This window comes from Scyliorhinus canicula, chromosome 3 (assembly GCF_902713615.1).
Source record: "Scyliorhinus canicula chromosome 3, sScyCan1.1, whole genome shotgun sequence".
Classification (NCBI taxonomy): Eukaryota; Metazoa; Chordata; class Chondrichthyes; order Carcharhiniformes; family Scyliorhinidae; genus Scyliorhinus; species Scyliorhinus canicula.
The window spans coordinates 95,232,731-95,253,328 of record NC_052148.1 but is presented as its reverse complement, the minus strand read 5'-3'; the positions used below and the strand labels follow the sequence as shown (position 1 = coordinate 95,253,328).

The window sequence follows — 20,598 nt, the reverse complement described above, 5'->3', positions numbered from 1 at the left end:
TTTGTGTCCTCATTGGCCACAGGAGAGATCCCAGAGGATTGGAGGATAGCAATGTAGTACCGTTATTTAAGAAGGGTTGCAAGGATAATCCGGGTAATTATCGGCCAGTGAGCTTGATTCAGTGATAGTGAAATTATTGGAAAAGATTCTCAGAGATAGGATCTATGCACATTTGGAAGTGAATGGTCTTATTAGCGTCAGGCAGCATGGTTTTGTACAAGGGAGGTCACGTCTCACTAATTTGATTAAATGTTTTGAGGAGGTGACAAAAATGATTGAAGAGGAAAGGGCTGTGGATGTTGTCTACATGTACTTTAGTAAAGCATTTGATAAGGTCCCTCATGGCAGGCTATCAGGAGCATAAAGACACAGAGATCTGGGCGTGCGGGTCCACATATCCTTAATACTGGCAGCACAGGTGGAAATGGTGGTAAAGAAAGCATATGGCATGCTTGCCTTCATAGGACGGGGTATCCAGTATAATAGCTCAAAAATTATGTTACAATTATATAGAACGTTGGTTAGGACACATTTGGAATACTCTGTCCAATTCTGGTCACCGCACTACCAGAAGGGCGTGGAGGCTTTGGAGAGAGTACAGACAAGGTTAACCAGGATGTTGCCTGGTATAGAGGGTATTAGCTACGAGGAGAGATTGAATAAACTGGGATTGTTCTCCCTAGAGAGATGGAGGCTGAGGGGCGACCTGATAGAAGTTTATAAAATTATTAGGTGTATAGATAGGGTGAACAGTTGGAGGCTTTTTCCCAGGGCGTAAATGACAATTCCAAGGGGCTACAAGTTCAAGGTGAGGGGGAAAGGTTAAGTGGAGATGTGCGGGGGAAGTTTTTTTACACAGAGGTGGTGGCCTGGAATGCACTGCCAAGTGAGGTGGTTGAGGCAGATATGTTAGCGACCTTTAAGACTTATCTGGATAGGCACATGAACAGGTGGGGTACAGAAGGATACAGGCGGTTGGCTAGATAGGACATGTGATCAGCGCAGGCTTGGAGTGCCGAAGGGCCTGTTCCTGTTCTGTATTGTTCTTTGAGGGTTGAAGATGTGATGTTAATCACGCTAAACTCATCATCATTTATTCTAATTCATGCAAATCAGGTTTGCACCCTTCCTGGGAGGGCCTGATGCAAAGAAGGACCGGTTTAAACTGGTTCTGTTATACAAATCTCGTGCCCCAGGACACTTACACATAACACATTAGTTCCCAGCTAAGGAGTCCTGAGCCACTTATATACAGTTGCAAATAATGCAACAATACATAACATCCTGAACCAAGGTTCCACTCTGAGTCTTCCCTGACATCTCCAACTTAGCTGAATTTATTGTAGTTGTATTCTGTGCACCTATTGCCTTTTGATAATATTAATGAGACTAACGTAAGAGAGAAGATAACAGGGGTATACCATGAAATCATATATGATTTTTTTTATTCAAATAAAAATATTGCAGAACATTCATGTAAGTATATTAGAGAGGAATACGATTGCTTCAAATTTGATACAAGCAAAAACTGATATCAAAAATGTTCCATCCAGTAATTTCTCCTGTCTCAAAACCCAGTGTATAATAACTTTTTTTTTAAATTGTTTTATTAAAGTTTTTTTCAACCAGAATTTTTACATAACAGAAAAATAAACGAAAAATATTTAACAAAACTAGGTGGCTGTTATCATTATACAAAACTCAAATATACATTAAATAGACAATTCCCCCCCCACCTGAACCCCCCCCCCCCCCTCCCCCCCCCAGTTGCTGCTGCTGACATTTTACTGCTCTCCTAGAAAGTCAAGGAAAGGTTGCCACCGCCTGGAGAACCCCAGCAAGGACCCTTTCAAGAGAAACTTTATTTGTTCCAGGCTGAGGAACCTAGCCCTATCACTAACCCAGGTCTCCATGCTCGGGGGTTTTGAGTCCCTCCACATTAGCAAGATCTGTCTCGGGCTACCAGGGAGGCAAAAGCCAACACCTCGGCCTCTTTCGCTTCCTGCACTCCCGGATCCTCCGACGCCCCAAAGATCGCTATTGTTGGACTCAGCTTCACCCGCGTGTCCAAAATCCTGGACATAGCCCTCGCAAAGCCCTGTCAGAATTCTTTAAGCGTGGGCATGCCCAAAACATATGGACATGGTCCGTCGGACTCCCTGCACATCTCGCGCACCTGTCCTCCACCCCAAAGAACTTGCTCATTCTCGGCGTCGTCATATGAGCCCGTGCATCCCCTTAAACTGAATTAAACTGAGCCTGGCACATGATGAGGACAAATTCACCCTGCCCAGGGCATCAGCCCACAAGCCCTCATCTAGCACTTCGCCTCGCTCCTCCTCCCACTTGCCCTTCAACTCCTCCACTGAGGCTTCCTCCGCCTCCTGCAGCTCCTGGTATATGTCCGACACCTTCCCCTCTCCTACCCAGATGCCAGACACCATCCTGTCCTGTATCCTTCGAGGGGGTAGCCGCGGAAATGTGCCCACCTGTTTTTTGAGAAAGTCCCGGACCTGGAGGTATCTGAAAGCATTTCCCGGGGGCAGGTCGAACTTCTCCTCCAGGGCCTTCAAGCTAAGGAAAGTCCCATCTATAAACAGGTCTCCCATCCCTCTAATGCCTGCCCTATACCTGGAACCCCCGTCTATCTTGCTCGGAGCAAATCTATGGTTGTTCCGTATCGGGGTCCAAACTGAGGCCCCCTCCTCCTTCCTGTGCCTTCTCCACTGACCCCAGACCCTCAGTGCCGCCATCACCACCGGGCTTGTGATGCATCGTGCCAGTGAGAATGGCAGCGGTGCCGTTACTAGTGCCCCAGGTTGGTGCCTTTGCATGACGCCACCTCTAGCCGCCCCCACGCCGACCCCTCCTCCATTACCCATTTCCTAATCATGGCTACATTAGCCGCCCAATAGTAGCTACAGAAGTTCGGCAGTGACAGCCCTCCCCCACCCCCGGCTACGCTCCAAGAACATGTTCTTGTATATTTTCATTTCTTCCATTGCAGCACTGTGATATCAAAATCCTGAGGTGAACTACTTAAATAACATCAAAAGGCAGGCCCGCTAAGCAAGCGTCACGTGTAACTCTACTCAACATAAAGAAAAGCAAAAACTGAAAGAAGTCACAGAAATCTAGTTTGGAAGCAATTTTGTTATTTCAATTGATGTGATTATCATTAGCAATACCTGGCTTGCTACTTGAAATTATTTGGGCAATGAATTATGAACTTACACTAATTTGCTGATTTCTAGTGCCTGTATTTAGGGATATCTAGATAACCACTCAAGTGGTTGATTAACTTGCAACACACTATCTTCTGCCCTTTCAAGCAGACTGCTATTTAAATATTCATCTTCAGCAGTTTTTGTTACTTCTGAAGATCTTTGATGAAAACTCTGGAGAAATAACCCTAATGATTGTTTTGGTCAGTCTTTCACTAGTTATAATAGGAGATCAGAACCCCCACAAAAATTATTAGAAGTAGCAAAAACTGTGTAAAACCTTTGTTAGTGTGTCTGTAGTTGGGAAGAATGACAAATCTACATTTCATTTCTGCTTTCTTGTTGTCTTTACGGGGGGGATTCTCCCCTACCCGGCGGGGCGGGGGGTCTCGGCGTAGCGCCAACCACTCCGGTGTCGGGCCTCCCCAAAGGTGCGGAATTCTCCGCACCTTATGGGGCTAGGCCCGCGCCGGAGTGGCTCCCACTCCGCCGACTGGCAGCAACGGCATTTGGCGCTACACCGACCGGCGTTGGGGTTGGCCGAAAGGCCTTCGCCGGTTGGCTTGAGTCTGCGCATGCGCTTGAGCGTCAGCGGACGCTGACGTCACCACCGGCGCATGCGCGGTGGAGGGGGTCTCTTCCGCCTCTGCCATGGTGGAGGCCGTGGCAGCGGCGGAAGAAAAAGAGTGCCCCAATGGCACAGGCCCGCCCGCCGATCAGTGGGCCCCGATCGCGGGCCAGGCCACTGTGGGGGCACCCCCCGGGGTCCGATCGCCCCGGGCACCCCCCCCCCGGGACCCCGGGGCCCGCTCCCGCCGATTGTTCCCGCCGGCACAGAGGTGGTTTAAACAACGTCGGCGGGAGAGGCCTGACAGCGGCGGGACTTCGGCCCATCGTGGGCCAGAGAATCGCCGCGGGGGGCCCGCCAACTGGTGGGACGCAATTCCCGCCCCCGTCGATCCCCGAGTGGCGGAGAATTCCGGCCACGGCGGGGGCGGGACTTACGAAGGCCCCGGGCGATTCCCCGACCCTGCGGGGGGGGGGGTCGGAGAATTTCGCCCTACATGTCTACTTTAATAATCCTGTTAAATCCAGCACGTACCTCGTGAACAATAAAAAAAACCCGAGAAATAAATGTCCTTGTATATTTTCATTTCTTCCATTGCAGCACTGTGATATCAAAATGGTTAGCTACAATACATTGTGGACATAGAGGAAGTGTTTTTAATGTATTGAGTTCCCAATAAGTATACGTTATCCAGGGTAAAAATAGATTATGGCCCAACAGCGGACACAGACTACACATCATCTATCATCTCTCTGCGAGCTCTCCCAAACAGATCCTCTTTTTACATCTATTATCATACTCATTTTTTCTTTTCTTTTTATTTTATTTTATTTTCATGTACTTAATTATCTGTTTGAGCTGCTCGCAGAAAAATGCTTTTCACTGTACCTCGGTACACGTGACAATAAACAAATCCAATCCAATCCAATCCAATAGATAGTTAAGCATTCCAGCTGGTTAATCATACTAATTGACTTGAAAAAGAGTCCTACAAATCAGCTAAATTTGACCCAGGTCTTCTAAATTAGCAGATTGTGGACAGATTCCCACTCCCCTCTATCCAATGACTTCCGATGGAAGATGTGCTTACGTAGTTATTGGGTAAGATCAACATTAGCCTCAGTTGATGATTCTTACTGGTGGTTTCAGCCCAACCACAGAAATGAACACAACCCCAGTATGACTCAACATTCTCAGGGAAAGAAACAAGTGGAGAAAGCTTTCCTTCTCCTTTACTTCCTCAGTATATTTGGTGCAGAGGCCACTTTACAGTTCTCTTATGCTAATATCCATACAGTATAGTTTTAATCCTATATAACAAATATTTACCCTTCAACCAAGCCATTTCAGAAGTGTTGCCCTTGTGTAGCCAGTGTAATGGCCCAGCAAACGGACTTGTATCCAAAATCAAACACCATTCAATAACATATCCATTTTCAGGTGGCCTTGAAGTCTTCCACTCTACGAACAGTTGGTCATCCTGTGGTGTAACTTTAACTATTTGAACAGCTGAAAGAACTGAAATTTTCAAAAAAGGTAAGGAGATATTAGTGCACGGTACAGCATGAAATCTGATACAGTTGGAATAAATCATTATAAAGCAGGAGTCATTTGTTGTCGCTTTGCTTGTTATTGGTCCCTAATGCCACAGACGATCTAAGGCAAGCAATCATCCAGACACCTACATTCAGATTTGCCAATATCGCTCTGAAACTAATTGCTAGGAGGTGTCTAAGATTGTGGTGGCACTCCATAGTGCCTTGAAAGTTTACAGCACAGGAGGAGGCTCAATCTATTGCAACTCAGCTGGCTCTTTGCCAGAGCTGTCCAATCTCCCTGTTCTCTCCCTTTACTCTGTGCCTTCCTGTGCAGCTCTGTGACAAAACTTAGGAAACTAGAGTTCAAATCTCACTTTGCCTGGCAACTGAAATCAGGATTTTGCCATCCTGAAACATAGTACAAGGATGAAGTAGCTCAGCATAAGAACAAGCAAATGTTATTTTGGGTTTCAGATAAGCATTGATAGATGTTTTGGAAAAAGTGCATAATTGCCTATCCCTTTTCATTAAATCAAAGCTTTGAGATGGGGATAGTGAAGTTGGGATGTCGGAGTTACACAGCAAAAAAGTTAATCGCAATACTTTGGATATTAATATTCCTAATTAATTTTGTGGCTCTTGTTAAAAGGTGTCAGTTAAATAATTTTTATGTGTTCGGGATAGTAAGACATACCTGTCCGGTTTATTGCTGGAACTATCAAAGTGGCTTTCGGAGAGTCACCTGCTGAGTTATAGGCAACTAAAGTTATAATGTATGCTTCATTTGCCAGGAACAAAGAATAATTCAAGTGTGTTGTATTACGTTGCAGCATCACTGTTGGATCCCTTTTTTTCGCATACCATATTCTGTATCCTAAGATGATTCCATTTGCTTCAGACCTGTTTAATGCCTGCATCAAAAATAACAAGAATTTCATATCCTGTTATTTTCTTGGTATGGATTATACATCACTATAATTTCATTCAATACCTTCTGGGTAGATTTTGATGATTTATCAAGTCCTTCTCCCCCTCCCCGCCCTCCTCCCCCTCCCAGCCCTCCTCCCCCTCCCAGCCCTCCTCCCCCTCCCCGCCCTCCTCCCCGCCCTCCTCCCCCTCCCCGCCCTCCTCCCCCTCCCCGCCCTCCTCCCCTCCCCGCCCTCCTTTCCCTGAGAATGCTGACTCTGCCTCACGGCACCAAGGACCTGGGTTCGAACTGGCCCCCGGGTCACTGTCCGTGTGGAGTTTGCACATTCTCCCGTGCCTGTGTTGTTCTCACCCCCACAACTCAAAGATGCTCAGGGTAGGCGGATTGGCCACACTAAATTGCCCCTTAATTGGAAAACAAATGAATTGGGTACTTTACATTTAAAGAAAAAAGAATGCTAACTCGCTCTGGCGGAACGTGGTGGCATAATAGTATTATCGCCTAATCCAGAGACGCAGGTTAATTCTCAGGGGATACGGAGTTCAAACCAGCTGGTGGAATTTAAATACAATGCACAAAAGAAAATCTGGAATATAAAGTTGGTCTCAGTAATGGTGACCATGAAACTATCATATCAAACCATCTCCTTCACTTCTGTCCTTTAGAGAAAGAAATCTGCCATCCTTACCTGGTATGGCCTACAGGTGACTCCAGACCCACAGCAATGTGGATGCCCTCTGAAATGGCCCGCGCATGCCACTCAGTTCAAGTTCAATTAGGGATAGGCAATAAATGCTGGCCTTGCCAGCATTTCATGAGAAGATGTATTTTTTTACAAAACTGAAAATAGTACATTGCCCTATTTCTCATCTGTCAAGGCCCACAAACTGACTCACGTTTCACTTCCTGTATACACTTACGCTTGCACAATTTTGAAAATTAAAGATGGGTGGGAAAACTTCCAACTTCTCGGATCCAAAGTTTGTATAGATACCCATCGCACTAACTGGAAGCTTAACTTCAAATACATACCTCTTAAAATTAAAAATTGCAAAATGAACTTTTCACACTCAAACTGCAATTGGTTCAATTTTAGATTCCGAGAAGCTATTTCTGAGCCTTGACTGATGTAGCAAACCGTCAAACACATTAAAATAATTTGTGTTGGGCCCTTGACTATTCACAATATTAATTGATAATTTAGATGATGAGGCAAAAGCCTCATATCTACAGTTGCCAATGACTCAAAGATAGGTGTTACTGCAAACAGTATAGATGAAAGTGTGATGGATTAAGGTGATTTCAATGAGAGGTAATCCACTCTGAACAGGGTGCTGTCCAAATGGTGGAAAGTTAGAAACAGTCAAAGGCACTGTCCATGTGGAGTTTGCACATTCTCCCCGTGTTTGCATGGGTTTCGCCCCCACAACCCAAAGATGTGCAGGCTAGGTGGATTGGCCATGCTAAATTGCCCCTTAATTGGAAAAAAATGAATTGGGTACTCTAAATTTAAAAAAAAACAGTCAAAGGTCCAAAGAGACTTGGGAATCCAGATTAACAAATCATTAAACTATCAGGATCAGGTGCAGAAAATGATCAAAAATACAAATGATCATTTGAATTGAAAACTGTAATCTAGAAGTTTAATGTACTGATGTAGTGGATTTACAGCATACAGGGACTGTAGAAATCTGCAGCCTCTTTCTTTAACAAAAATGGATTTAGACTGCAAATCACACCAAATTAGGGAGATCTAGCCAGTGAGTCCATAACAATGCCAGCACCAACTTCCACTTCCTACATGCAGTTTGTTATGAATCGCGCCACACCGCCCCGACCCCCGCACACGATTCTCCCACCTCCTCGAAACCACTGCCGCGCGAATCGCGCCGGGCCACTCTGAGAATCGGCGCAAACGACGAGCGGCGATTCTGCGGCCCGAGCAGCCGCGCCGACCCGACAGGGTCCCGCTGGCGCCGTCCACCCCTGTTCGCTGCTGGCGGGAACTGTGCGGGAACGCTTGGGGGGCGGCCTGTGGGGGGAGGAGGGGGCTCCTTCACTGGGTGGGGCCTCCGAAGGGGTCTGGCCCATAATCGGGACCCACCGATCGGCAGGTCAGCCTCTCTCCGCCCCCCCCCCCAAACCGGGCCTACATTCCGTCGCGGCCAGCCCATGAACACCCACGCCATATTGCGTCTGGGCCAGCGCGCGTAAGAAGTTCCCCGCGCATGTGCAGGTTGTCGCTGCCCAACTGCGCATGCGCAGGATTGAGCTGCCCCAACTGCGCACGCGTCAGTTGGCGCGGCGCTGGAGCGGCGTGAACCACTTCAGCGCCATGCTGGCCCCGACAGGGTCATGCCCGGGCCCTGTTCGCGCCATTGTGAAACGCGACGGCGTTCACGACAGCGCGGGCACTTGGTCTGCGGAGCGGAGAATCGCCCCCTATATTTTAAATAACTTTAAGTGGTCACAAGGATGGCATTATACTGCTGAATACTATTAAAAACAAAGAAAATAATAATAATCTTTATTAGTATCACAAATGGACTTACATTAACACTTCAATGAAGTTACTGTGAAAATCCCCTCGTCGCTACATTCCAGCGTCTGTTCGGGTTCACTGAGGGAGAATTCAGAATGCCCAATTCACCTAACAAGCACGTCTTTCGGGACTTGTGGGAGGAAACCGGAGCACCCGGAAGAAACCCACACAGACACAGGGAGAACATGCAGACTCCGCACAGACAGTGACCCAAGCCGGGAATCGAACCCGTGTCCCTGGAGCTGTGAAGCAACAGTGGTAACCACTGTGCTACCGTGCTGCCCTATATAAAATATTGGCTGATATTTTATTGGTGTGCTGTTCATTATGGTACTTCCACTCTAAGATCAGGAGCTGGCTCCCACGGGATTAAAATTTAAAGTTAAAGGGCCGGCAGTGTGCAATCATGTGGTGGAGGGAAACATTTTATTGCCGAAACCCGCCATCAGCTGACAGTGCAGCAGGTATTATAAAAATAACGTCCTGGTCAAAAAGGATGTTCTGTACCACAGCTACAACTTTGTTTTCCAACTCTATTCTATCAGTGCTTTGCTCCATTTCTTTTTGCAATATTTCATCACCCCCAGCCCTCCTCCAAAACCCTTCCCCATCACTCCCTATCTTATTTTATCGCATGTTGTTCACTAAGACCTAACCCCCCTACCCCATCCCCAATCACACCCAAGCCCTCTCATGTCTGAGGCTGCACAGAGACCAGCACTATGGTTTAGCAATGTCTCCCTTCAGGTTCTCCTCCAGGCTGCCTGTGTCTACTATTCTGGGACACAAAGATTCCAGGGAAGGAGATCAGATATTAAGTGATGGAAGACTGGAATTGGATGTCATAGAATGAACGGTCCCTTTGAATGCTGTATATAATGATGTGATTACATTGGACGTGTTGAATATGGAGGCTGAGTGTGAGCTAAAGTACAGGAACTGGGCTAGAATTCACTATCGTAGATGAGGCCCGAGGTTGAGAGGAATCCTTAGATGAGCAAAAAGGAAGACATTTCAGAACTAACAAGACTAGACAGGGTAGATGCAGGGAAAATGTTCCCGATGGTGAATGAGTCCAAAACCAGGGGTCACAGTCTGAGGATTCCGGGTAAAACATTTTGGTCAGAGATGAGGAAACATTTCTTCACCCAAAGAGTGGTGAGCCTGTGGAATTCATTACCACAGGAAGTAGTTGATGCTAAAACATTGAATATATTCAAGAGGTGGCTAGATTTGCACTTGGGGGCGAATGGGATCAAAGGCTATGGGGAGAAAGCAGGAGTAGGCTATTGAGTTGGATGATCAGGCATGATCGTGATAATTGGCGGAGCAGGCTCGAAGGATTAAAAGGCCTCCTCCTGCTCCTATCTTCTATGTATCTATGTAGAACCTCTGGTGTGTAATGTGACATAGTTAGAGCAGATGCAATAAGGATGGGGAAAGGGAGGGCAGGTAGACTCCTTACAAAAATTAGGAAAACCAGAAAAACCTGAAAGCTATATCCAGAGATGAGAAGGCCAGAAAGCAAAGGGAAGACTCAGAGATAGAGCACTTAAAGAGGGCTAGAAATGAAAGGTTCACTTTGAGGTGGAAGCCATTTACTGACTTCTTCAAAGTGGATTAAGTTGTCAGCGGGCGAATGAGTGGTTTCTGAAGGGAGGGAAGGGTTTGGTGTTTGCCTGGTATGGTGGTTGGTGTTTCTATTTCCTTTGTTGTTTTGGTTTTGTCGTTTTGTGTTTCTAAATACTTAAAATGCCGTCAATAAAATATTTTTCCAACAAAAGAAAGAGGACTGGAAATTTGAAGTAAAATTCTTTTTAACTGTTTTTTTTCCCCAATTAAGGGACAATTTAGCATGGCCAATACACCTACCCGGCACATCTTTGGGTTGTGGGGGTGAGACCCACGCAGACAAGGAGGGAATGTGCAACCTCCACAAGGACAGTGACCCGGGGCCGGGATCGAACTTGGATCCTGAGTACCATGATGCAGCAGTGCTAACCACTGTGCCACCATGCCGTCCTATTTGAAGGAAAATTCTCCAAATTAATCATTTATTTTGACAATCATTTTAAAATTTACCTTCCACAGAAGATGTACACTTCTATTTCCCTGAGAATCAAGATTTGTAATCTGTCTCCAAAGGTCTGGTCCTTTATATGGTTCTGGAAATAAGGGGGGGGGGGCGAGAGAAAAATAAATAAAGAACTCTATTTACTCTATTGATTTCATGTTTTACTTTAATACAACAAGTCAGTCCTGTCACCTCAGATCCTCATTTTTTGTAACGACTCAGAAAGCATGTTCACTCACTTTTTCTCTTTGATCTTTTCCAAGTTTCTTCCCATTTCTGCAGGGTCGTGGCATTAACAAGCAATCCTACAATGCTGCCATCTCAAATATCAAATTGAAGTCTTGAATTTAATGCGTACAGTAGGGTAAGCTCAGAGCAGAAAGGAAATTGTGGAAAGGTTGTGTTATAACCTGCATGGGTTTTATGGGGTAGGGATGATTAACTACCCTGTGATTCTCTCAGAATATATGCTCCCTGATTAAGGAACGGGAGACCTTTAACAATGTTCACTTTGTTAAGGAATTTGAGGACCCATAGAGTGACATCAGAGAATGAAGTCAGCCAGTAAGGTATGGACTAGTAGGGAACTACTGGAGATGTATATACTGTAATACCTCTCCACTCACCTGATTGAAGGAGCTCCGCTCCAAAAGCTAATGATTCTAAATAAACCTGTTGGACTTTAACCTGGTCTTGTAAAACTTCTTACTGTATATAATAGTAATTGTAAAATAAAGTACGTTTTTGTTTTTGATCAACTCAGTGTAGACTCTTTGTGCACCTTACAAAACATTGGGAACATAGGAGAAACATGCTTACAGCAGTGGAGAGCTTGATTTGTCAGTAATTCACTGTAGGTCCCATTGATAACAAACAACAATTCTGTTCCGTTGCTTTGCTTGAAAATTTTATTTTAAATCCTGATCATCCCTGGTAACATGTTTGTCAAAGTCTTAATACGTACTAGCTTCAGGGGTTAATCCAGTTTCCTTTAAACTCCAGTCACTCCAGTAGAACTGACTTTCACCAATACATCGCACAGCAACTGTATAATTAGTGAAGGGTTTGAGATTCTTAATTACGAATGAAGTGGTATTAATTTTTTCTTTTGTTACCTAAGAAAGTGTAAGTGGTACATATGATTAGTTATATGTAATCCAAACAGCTGTGCTAAGTAGTTATAATATCACATCAATGCTACTTTTTCTGAAAATATATATGGACCTAGGGCTGAATTAATGTCTGAGCCCAGGAAAACCCAACCTGTGGCCTTTTGTGGCTCTCAAAATGTATACCCCACCCAAGTATCACTTTACAATGGATTTTCATCTCAGTGCATCTTGCGAGCCACAGTGGAATGTGTAAGGAATGTGATACGGAGGTGACCAGGTTAGAAGGCGCACCTCAGTTCCCGAACATAGAAGTGCAGCCCCCAATATTGTTTAAGGGCCCCCTAAATCTAAATCACGCCTCACTCTTCTCAACCCCACCCATTTCTCCATATTACCTCACATTCCCCAATGTCACCCTATGCTTCCTCAAATTCCCCCACAACACCCCCCCTCAGATTCCCACATGCCCTCTCACATAATCCCATGGTACTCCATATTCTCTCATATTCCTTATGCCACCCCCCCCTCCCATGTAGCTTCCATAGCCAATCACCCAGTATTCAGTATGTAAAGCTCTCAGGGACCATGCAATAGCAATGGGAATTATTCTAAACGTATTAGAAAACCATTAAACCTCTATCATCTAAGAAAACCCTGAATTGAAACTAATATCGTTTACACAGCATCAAACAGCCCAAGCAGGAGAAAAAGTTGTCACACCTTAGGCACCTATTAGATTTATAAACAATTAGGAAACCACATCAAAAACATAATCATCTAATGCAAACCCATAAAAGCTCAATAGTTCTTGCAATAATAAGACCAGCTTTGAGTTGAAGCTTTTGAAACCCATTCAAGCATTCATAATGTAACAACAACCATAGAAAAAGGTTCCAGCTCCATTTTAAAGTTGACTGCCTGTCAATCAATGGGAGGAGGAGCAGGTGCAGACCATTTTTTCTGCCAGTTGAATTAATCAGAGCACAAAAATGGTTCAGAGCAGTGCTCTGCCAATTCAAGGGGTGGAATTCAAGGCCTTTATCAGGCTGAATAAATACATTTTAAGAAGTCTTCGTGTTCCTCACAAGGGACAGTGGAACAGCATTAAGAATGTAATTGATCTCCCAATCACCTTGGCACTCGCCTTTTTTGGGGCCTTCAATAGGTTCACAGCAGGACTTATACCTGTTCTCAATTATGGCGGGCTTAACGACATAAGTGGAGGAAAATACCAGCAAATGCTTGATGGGCCAAATGACTTGCTTCTGTCAAGTCCATTGTAAATCAACGCATACAGTAAAAATTGAAAGGAGAATTGACTTTTAGTCAAATTTAGCCTGGGAATTTGGATTTATTTCACCCAGAAATAGGAAAGGGAGAGAATAGGAACAACATACCAGCAAATAGAAGCTCGAGAGACCACAGAGAAGGCAGGTGCAGAGGAAAACGCCAAGAGCAGCGGGTGGACGTGTCGGCAGTCGCACGAGACCAGGGGCCCGGAGAAAGGGAGATGGACGACCCGAACAACAGCCTCCCCTCCCACCGAGGATGAAGCAGAGGAGGAAAAAGGAAAAAAGAACTATGATGTACTTATACTATGTTTGCGCGGGACAGTACTGTCTTGCTTTGAATAGAAATGTCAGACCAAAGTGGAGGGTGAGGGCAGCGGAACAGAGGAGAGGGTGAAGAGGAGACAGAGGGAAAGCAGTAAGATCATCCCCGGGAAGGGGGGGCCACCACACGAGCAGGGAAAGCTAGAGCTAGGAAGCACGAAAGCAAGGGGGACCATGGCGCACCTCACAGTAGGGGGGGGGGGGGGGGGGGGGGGGGGGGGGGAGAACTACAGGGCCGGGATGGGGAATGTAAGGGGGAAGATAGGGAGGGGTAGACACGGGGGTGCGGGGGGGAGTGGTTAGCAGGGGGCAGAAGGAGAAAGGTGGAACATAAGGGAAATACAAGGATAAGAAAGGGATGGTTTTAAGATTGGCTTCAGCAGGTAAGGTGCAGGTTGAAGGAACAAAATGGTGCCACAAGCAGAAACTTTGGACGGCCCCTTAACAAAGGGAAACCCCGGAGTGAAGTGGCCCAGCCTCATGGTGAGTACGGTGACAGTGACCATTTTGGATGGCCCCTTAACAAAGAGAAACCCTCCGCGGAGTGCAGGGGCACATCCACCGGATGAGTATCGTTGATCCTGCGGGGGGGGGGGGGGGGGGGACAAAAAAACCACCAGGATTAATACCTGGAACGTGAGGGGACTTAACGGCCCAGTGAAAAGATCCAGAGTCTTTACCCATTTGAGATGTTTGAAAGCTGACATAGTCTTCCTCCAAGAGATGCACCGGAGGGAGAAGGACGGGCTGGGTGGGACAGACAGACCATTCATGTTACGGGACAAGGGCTGGGGTGGGGGTGTAGCTATCCTGATTAGCAAGAGGTTGGTGTTTACGGCGATGAGGACGGTCACACACCCAGGGGGACGGTACATCATGTTCAGCGGTGCCATAGTCGGGACATCGGTAGTCCTGGTAAACGTGTATGCGAAAACTGGGACCACATGGATTTCATAAAGAAGGCCATGGCAGAAATCCCCAACATCGGCACACACCGACTGATCATTCGGTGGGGGGGGTCTTTAACTGTGTACGGAATCCATTGATGGACCAATCAAACCCCAGAATGGGGAAAAGATAGACATGGCTAGGGACATGGCTAGCTTTCATGGAGCAAATGGGGGCTGTGGATCCATGGCGGTTCCTACATTCTGGTGAGAAGGAATTCTTGTTCTTCTCACCAGTACATAAGATATTGACGACTTTGCAGTGGGAAAATCAGTGCTTCCAGGAATAGTAAGTGCGGAATACTCCGTGATAGTCATCTCCGACCATGCTCCACACTACATGGTCGTGAGGTTGGAGACAGGACGTGCCCAAAGCCCCACATGGAGGTTGGAAACGAACTCTTGGCCAACAAGTTCTTCTGCCAGAAAACATCACAGGCCAGAGGCGAGTACATCACTAACAACCAGAATGGGGAAGACTTACCTTCCACGTTCTGGGAGGCACTGAATGCGGTGATTAGGGGAGAGATTATAGCCTATAAGGCACGTAGAGACAGGGAAGAGAGAGTGGCTAGGCAGAAACTGATCGACTGCATCCTGGAGGTCGACAGAGGTAGTCTAAGGCCCCAACCGTAGGGCTTCTGGCGGAGAGGATAAATCTACAAATGGACTTTAACCTGTTATCCACCAGGAAGACAGTGCACCAACCCTGCCAGACATGGGGGAACTTCTATGAACTTGAAGAGAAGGCTAACTGCCTATTGGCTCACCAGCTGAGAAAGCACGCAGTCACGAGGGAGATAGTCCAGGTAAAGGACAGCAAAGGCGGACGGGCAGCCAAACCAAAAAAGTTCAACCAAGCATTTGAGGCCTTCTACTGGAACTGTATACCTCTTAAGCTGCCCAACAGCAATTCGGGGATGAAACAGTTCCTGATGGACTGGACATCGAGGGGCTGGTTTAGCACAGTGGGCTAAACAGCTGGCTTGTAAAGCAGAACAAGGCCAGCAGCACGGTTCGATTCCTGTAGCAGCCTCCCCAAACAGGCGCCAGAATGTGGTGACTAGGGGCTTTTCACAGTGACTTCATTTGAAGCCTACTTGTGACAATAAGCGATTTTCATTTCATTTCATTTCACATGCCAGTCATGGTGGATGATAGACGGAGGGAGCTGGAAACACCAATGGGACTGGCCGAGATCATGGAGAGTATCAACTCCATGCAGACAGGGAAGGCGCTGGGACCTGACGGGTTCCCGGCGGACCTCTATAAAGAATTTGCACCAGCTCTGGCCCCACACCTACAAGAGATGTTCGCAGACACACTAGCAAGAGGCACCCTGCCTCCAACACTAACAGGCCACCATATCGCTGATATCCAAGATAGACAAAGTTCTGATGGATGTGAAAATACACGCTGGGCACGGGGTTCATCTCGTGGGTGAAACTCCGATACAACGCATCCAAGGTGTGTGTTCGAACCAACACCACCAGCTCTGAATACTTCCAGTTGCACAGAGGCACTAGGCAGGGATGTCCAGTGTCCCCACTCCTGTGTGCCCTGGCAATTGAATGCCTGGCGACCAGCCTCTGAGGTGTGTGAGGCTGAAATAGTAACCGAGGAGGAGGCAGAGAGCACAGAGTCTTGCTCTATGCGGATTTCATAGAATTTACAGTGCAGAAAGAGGCCAATCGGCCCATCGAGTCTGCACCTGCTCTTGGAAAGAGCACCCTACCCAAGCCCACAACTCCACCCAATCCCAATAACCCAGTAACCCCACCCAACACTAAGGGAAATTTTGGACACTAAGAGCAATTTAGCATGGCCAATCCACCTAACTTGCATATCTTTGGATTCTGGGAAGAAACCCACCCATACATGGGGAGAACATGCAAACTCCGCACAGATGGTGACCCAATCCGGGAATCGAACCTGTGACCCTGGAGCTGTAAAGCAATTGTGCTAACCACCGTGCTACTGTGCTGCCTCTACATCTCGGACGCGCAGAACAGCTTGAAGGAAATCCCAAAGCTCCAGGAAGAATTTCGGGCCTTCTTGGGCTACAAACACCACCTGGGCAAGAGCAAGGTATTCTGGGTGAACCTGAATAGGGGAGGACAGAGCTGAAGGATCATACATTCAAACTAGCCCAAATCAAATTCCACTACCTGTGGATTCAGGTAGCCCATGACTGGACAGGGATCCACAAGTTGAATCTGACCAGTCTGCAGGAGGGAGATTAAAAAGGACCTACAGAGATGGGATGCACTCCCGCTCTCCCTGGCAGGGAGGGTGCAGACGATCAACATGAACATAGTACCAAGGTTTCTCTTTCTGTTTAGATCCTTACTGATCTTCATCCCGAAGGTTTTCCAAGAAATTATAAAATGATTGGGCAGCACGGTAGTGTAGTGGGTAGCACGGTTGCTTCGCAGCTCCAGGGTTCCAGGTTCGATTCCCAGCTGGGAGCACAGACTCCTGTCTGTGCGGAGTCTCCATGTTCGCCCCGTGATTGCGTGGGTTTCCTCTGAGTGCTCCGGTTTCCTCCCACAGTCCAAAGATGTGCGGGTTAGGTTTATTAGCCATGCTAAATTGCCCTTAGGGTCGAAAACATGTTAAGTGAGGTTACTGGGTTACGGGGATAGGGTAGCTATGTGGGCTTCAGTAGGGTGCTCTTTGTAAGGGCCGGTGCAGACTTGATGGGCCGAATGGCCTCCTTCTGCACTGTAAATTCTATGATTCTATGATCCTGGCATATGTACGTTTGGGGAAAGGGGGGGGGGCGTGGAATCCAAGAAGCCCCAAGACAAGACTGCAGAGGAGAAGAAGCATGGTCGGCCTGACCCTTTCGAACTTGCAGTACTACTACTGGGCAGCCACAGCCAAGAGGGTGAGGGGAGGGATAAGGGAACCGAGCAAGGAAAGGGTGAAAATGGAGGCATCCTCCTGTGGTGGTGGGGGGGCGCTAGCAATTCAGGACAGACTGCAACCCTAGATGAGTTGACGGAGAGACTGGGCTACCAAACGGACAGGGGCTACGACATTAGCAAATCAAAATCTTTCTTTGCAAGGAGACGACGAGATACCCTAGGGCTCCGATAGACAATGCTGGAAGAACTGCTGGACACAGGCAGAATGGAGAGGGGGAACTATGGGGGATTTACAAGCGATTTTTAGAAAGGGCGAGATCACCACTAGACAGAGTAAGACAGAAATGGGAGGATGAACAAGGGACAGAAATAGGGTTAGGGACTCTGGAACAAAGCACTAAGCAGGATCAACTCCACCTCCTCCTGCGTAAAGCTAAGCCTCGTGCAGTTTAACGTGGTGCACAGAGCGCACCTGACCAGAACCCGAATGAACCAGAGGTGGAAGATATATGTGAACGGTTCCAGGAAGGTCCGGCCAACCACACCCACATGTTCTGGGCCTGTCCCTGATTTGTGGGGTTCTGGACACCTTTCTTCGAGGCGATGTCCAAGGTTGTGGGGATTAGGGTGTTGCCGTGTCTGACCGCGGCAGTCTTCGGGGTATCGGACCTGCCAGAACTACATATGTTGTGGAGATGCCGGCATTGGACTGAGGTGGGCACAGTAAGAGGTCTTACAACCAGGTTAACGTCCAAAGGTTAGTTTCGAATCACTTGCTTTCGGAGCGCAGCACCCACAGCTGCAGACTGGCTGGCAGACCTTTTGGAATTTCTCCATCTGGAGAAGATCAAATACACCATCCGAGGGTCGGACAAGGGCTTCCACAAAACGTGGAGCTATTTATCAGCCTGTTGCAAGACCTGTTCGGGACCAATAGCGGATACGAAGGGAGGGGGGGGGGGGGGGGGGGGGGGCAGGGGACCCAATGGGTGCTGACAGGACCACACAAAGCAGACAGGAATGGGCGGGGGGGGGGGGGGGGGGCAGTAAGGGATGAACCCAGGAAAATATCAAGAGGAAGCCTGAGGACCCCCCCACCCAACAAAACCAGAAGGGTCACAACAACAAATACAAAGCAAATGAGATAACATCTACGATGGAACCCGAAAAACAAAAAGGGGAGGAGTGGGGAAGGAGGGAGGGGAGCAAGGGAGGGGGGAGGGGGGAGGGCAGATGAAAGAAAAACATGTAAATTGTAACTGTTTCGATCACCTACTGTATAATGTACAAATGTAAAATGCAATAAAAATATATATTTTTTAAAAACAAGATGCAGTGGTTTTTCTTTATTGTGAGAATTTACTGATTTGTTCAGTCTCAGAGTTCTCCTCCCACTCCCAGTGTCCCAGCTATCCCCTATTTATATATGCTCAAATACTTATTACCTGTTTCTCTTAACCCAGGGGTGGGCAAACTAGGGCCGCCAAAGGTCTTTATGCGGCCCACCAAGTCATTTAAAAAAAAAAATTTTTATTTTTTTTTTAATTTTTTATTTTTTTTTAAGGTTAATGGGGGGGGGGGCTGTTGGGTTACTTACTGGTATAGGGTAGATACGTTGACTTGAGTAGGGTGATCATTGCTCAGCACAACATCGAGGGCCGAAGGGCCTGTTCTGTTCTGTACTGTTCTATGTCCTATATGAGGCGCCCAGAATCATAACCGGGTGAAGTAATTATTTTACTTAATATACTATGCGGCCCTTTAAAATTGTGAATTTCTGAATGTGGCCCTTGCACGGAAAAGTTTGCCCACCCCTGTCTTAACCTGAGCAATGTAATTGCCAATAAATTAATACGTGCAATCTAGTATGGTAGAATAACGTGCCCTGTTTTGTTACAATAGTAATTTGAAATGAAAAAATGAAAAATGAAAATCGCATATTGTCACGAGTAGGCTTCAATGAAGTTACTGTGAAAAGCCCCTAGTCCCCACATTCCGGCACCTGTTCAGGGAGGCTATTACGGGAATCGAACCGTGCTGCTGGCCTGCCTTAGTCTGCTTTCAAAGCCAGCCATTTAGCCTAGTGTGCTAAACAGCCCCTAGTAATGAAAAAATTAAAGTAATGAAAAATTATGGTGCCTCAAGCATGCAGGTGCTTCACTTTATATTCTCTGACTTTTTACCTTCAAAGATGATTTTGCTTCCAGATGTCATGCCATAAATGAACAGATTTGCAATGTTCTCACCTATTCAAAGGTCTAAAGTAAATAGTAAATCACTGCTACCTATGCAAGCTTCTTTCCACACACTCAGAAAGTAGAAAGATGTTTCAAATAAGCACCTACTGCATTCTATTTCCATCACTGCTTCTTAACAGTCTAGGTTCAATTATTAAAAATTAATCATGCATTTTGTTGTGGTAAATTATATCAAATTACCTGCCTTATAATCATTGGAAGTAGGAGGCAATCTTGCAAAGGCACTGCTGTCACTAACAAGATGCAACATTTTAATCTATTAGTTACATGCTAAAACTATATAGAATATTATACTGAATTTACAACGCACAGATTACTTCAAAAAGGTGGTTTACAATTGATAAAGAGGTTCCATACCCGAGTCCAGTTGCTTGTGCCAGCCATTTGATATTGGAGGTCATAGAATAACACAAGTGCTGGTGGCTTCTCTGTAGGTTTGTTCCAGGTTACAAACAAAGACCTTGATTGACCCAGGATAGAATGAACAATTACGTTTTGAGGCGGATCAGTTTTCCCTACAATGAAGAATATACCTGTCATCAGTCAATTTATCCTACATTTATTACAACTTCAAAAATCAAATAACTATAAAAATCATCACCCTGGACCAAATTAGTTGTAATTAAGTAAAGATATTTTTGGATACAATGGGTAGAATGTTAAGAGCCCAAAGGAGATGCATTTTGAGGGCAAGAGTAAGTGTTGAATGTTCCGTGTTGGGTTGGCTAACTGATATGTTCCTGCCTCTGTACACCTTTGCCAGAGTCGGGCTTAATGTGGCAGTAGCTTCCTGTCTGGGAGCAGCAAACAGACAATTAGGGCAATTTACAGTCAATTCGGAAAAGTTAAACAAAATGCCAGCAACCTTGTGAACGAGGCACATCACCCCCTCTCAAGCATTTCTGGCACCTCCTACTATCTCCA

At 46.4% G+C, this 20,598-nt stretch overlaps 1 protein-coding gene across 8 annotated transcripts in view; it reads right to left on the bottom strand.

The window, feature by feature from the left end:
* Positions 1-20,598, bottom strand: part of LOC119962816 (interleukin-6 receptor subunit beta-like) — a 167,995-nt gene that overhangs the window by 31,697 nt on the left and 115,700 nt on the right. For all 8 annotated transcript variants that reach the window (XM_038790931.1, XM_038790935.1, XM_038790936.1 and 5 more), the window contains 5 exons: positions 20,032-20,189; positions 11,839-11,989; positions 10,883-10,965; positions 6,025-6,241; positions 5,122-5,310 (listed from right to left, as the gene is read on the bottom strand). In XM_038790931.1, coding sequence (XP_038646859.1) covers positions 5,122-5,310; positions 6,025-6,241; positions 10,883-10,965; positions 11,839-11,989; positions 20,032-20,189 — 798 coding nt within the window. The remainder of the gene's footprint in view (positions 1-5,121; positions 5,311-6,024; positions 6,242-10,882; positions 10,966-11,838; positions 11,990-20,031; positions 20,190-20,598) is intronic.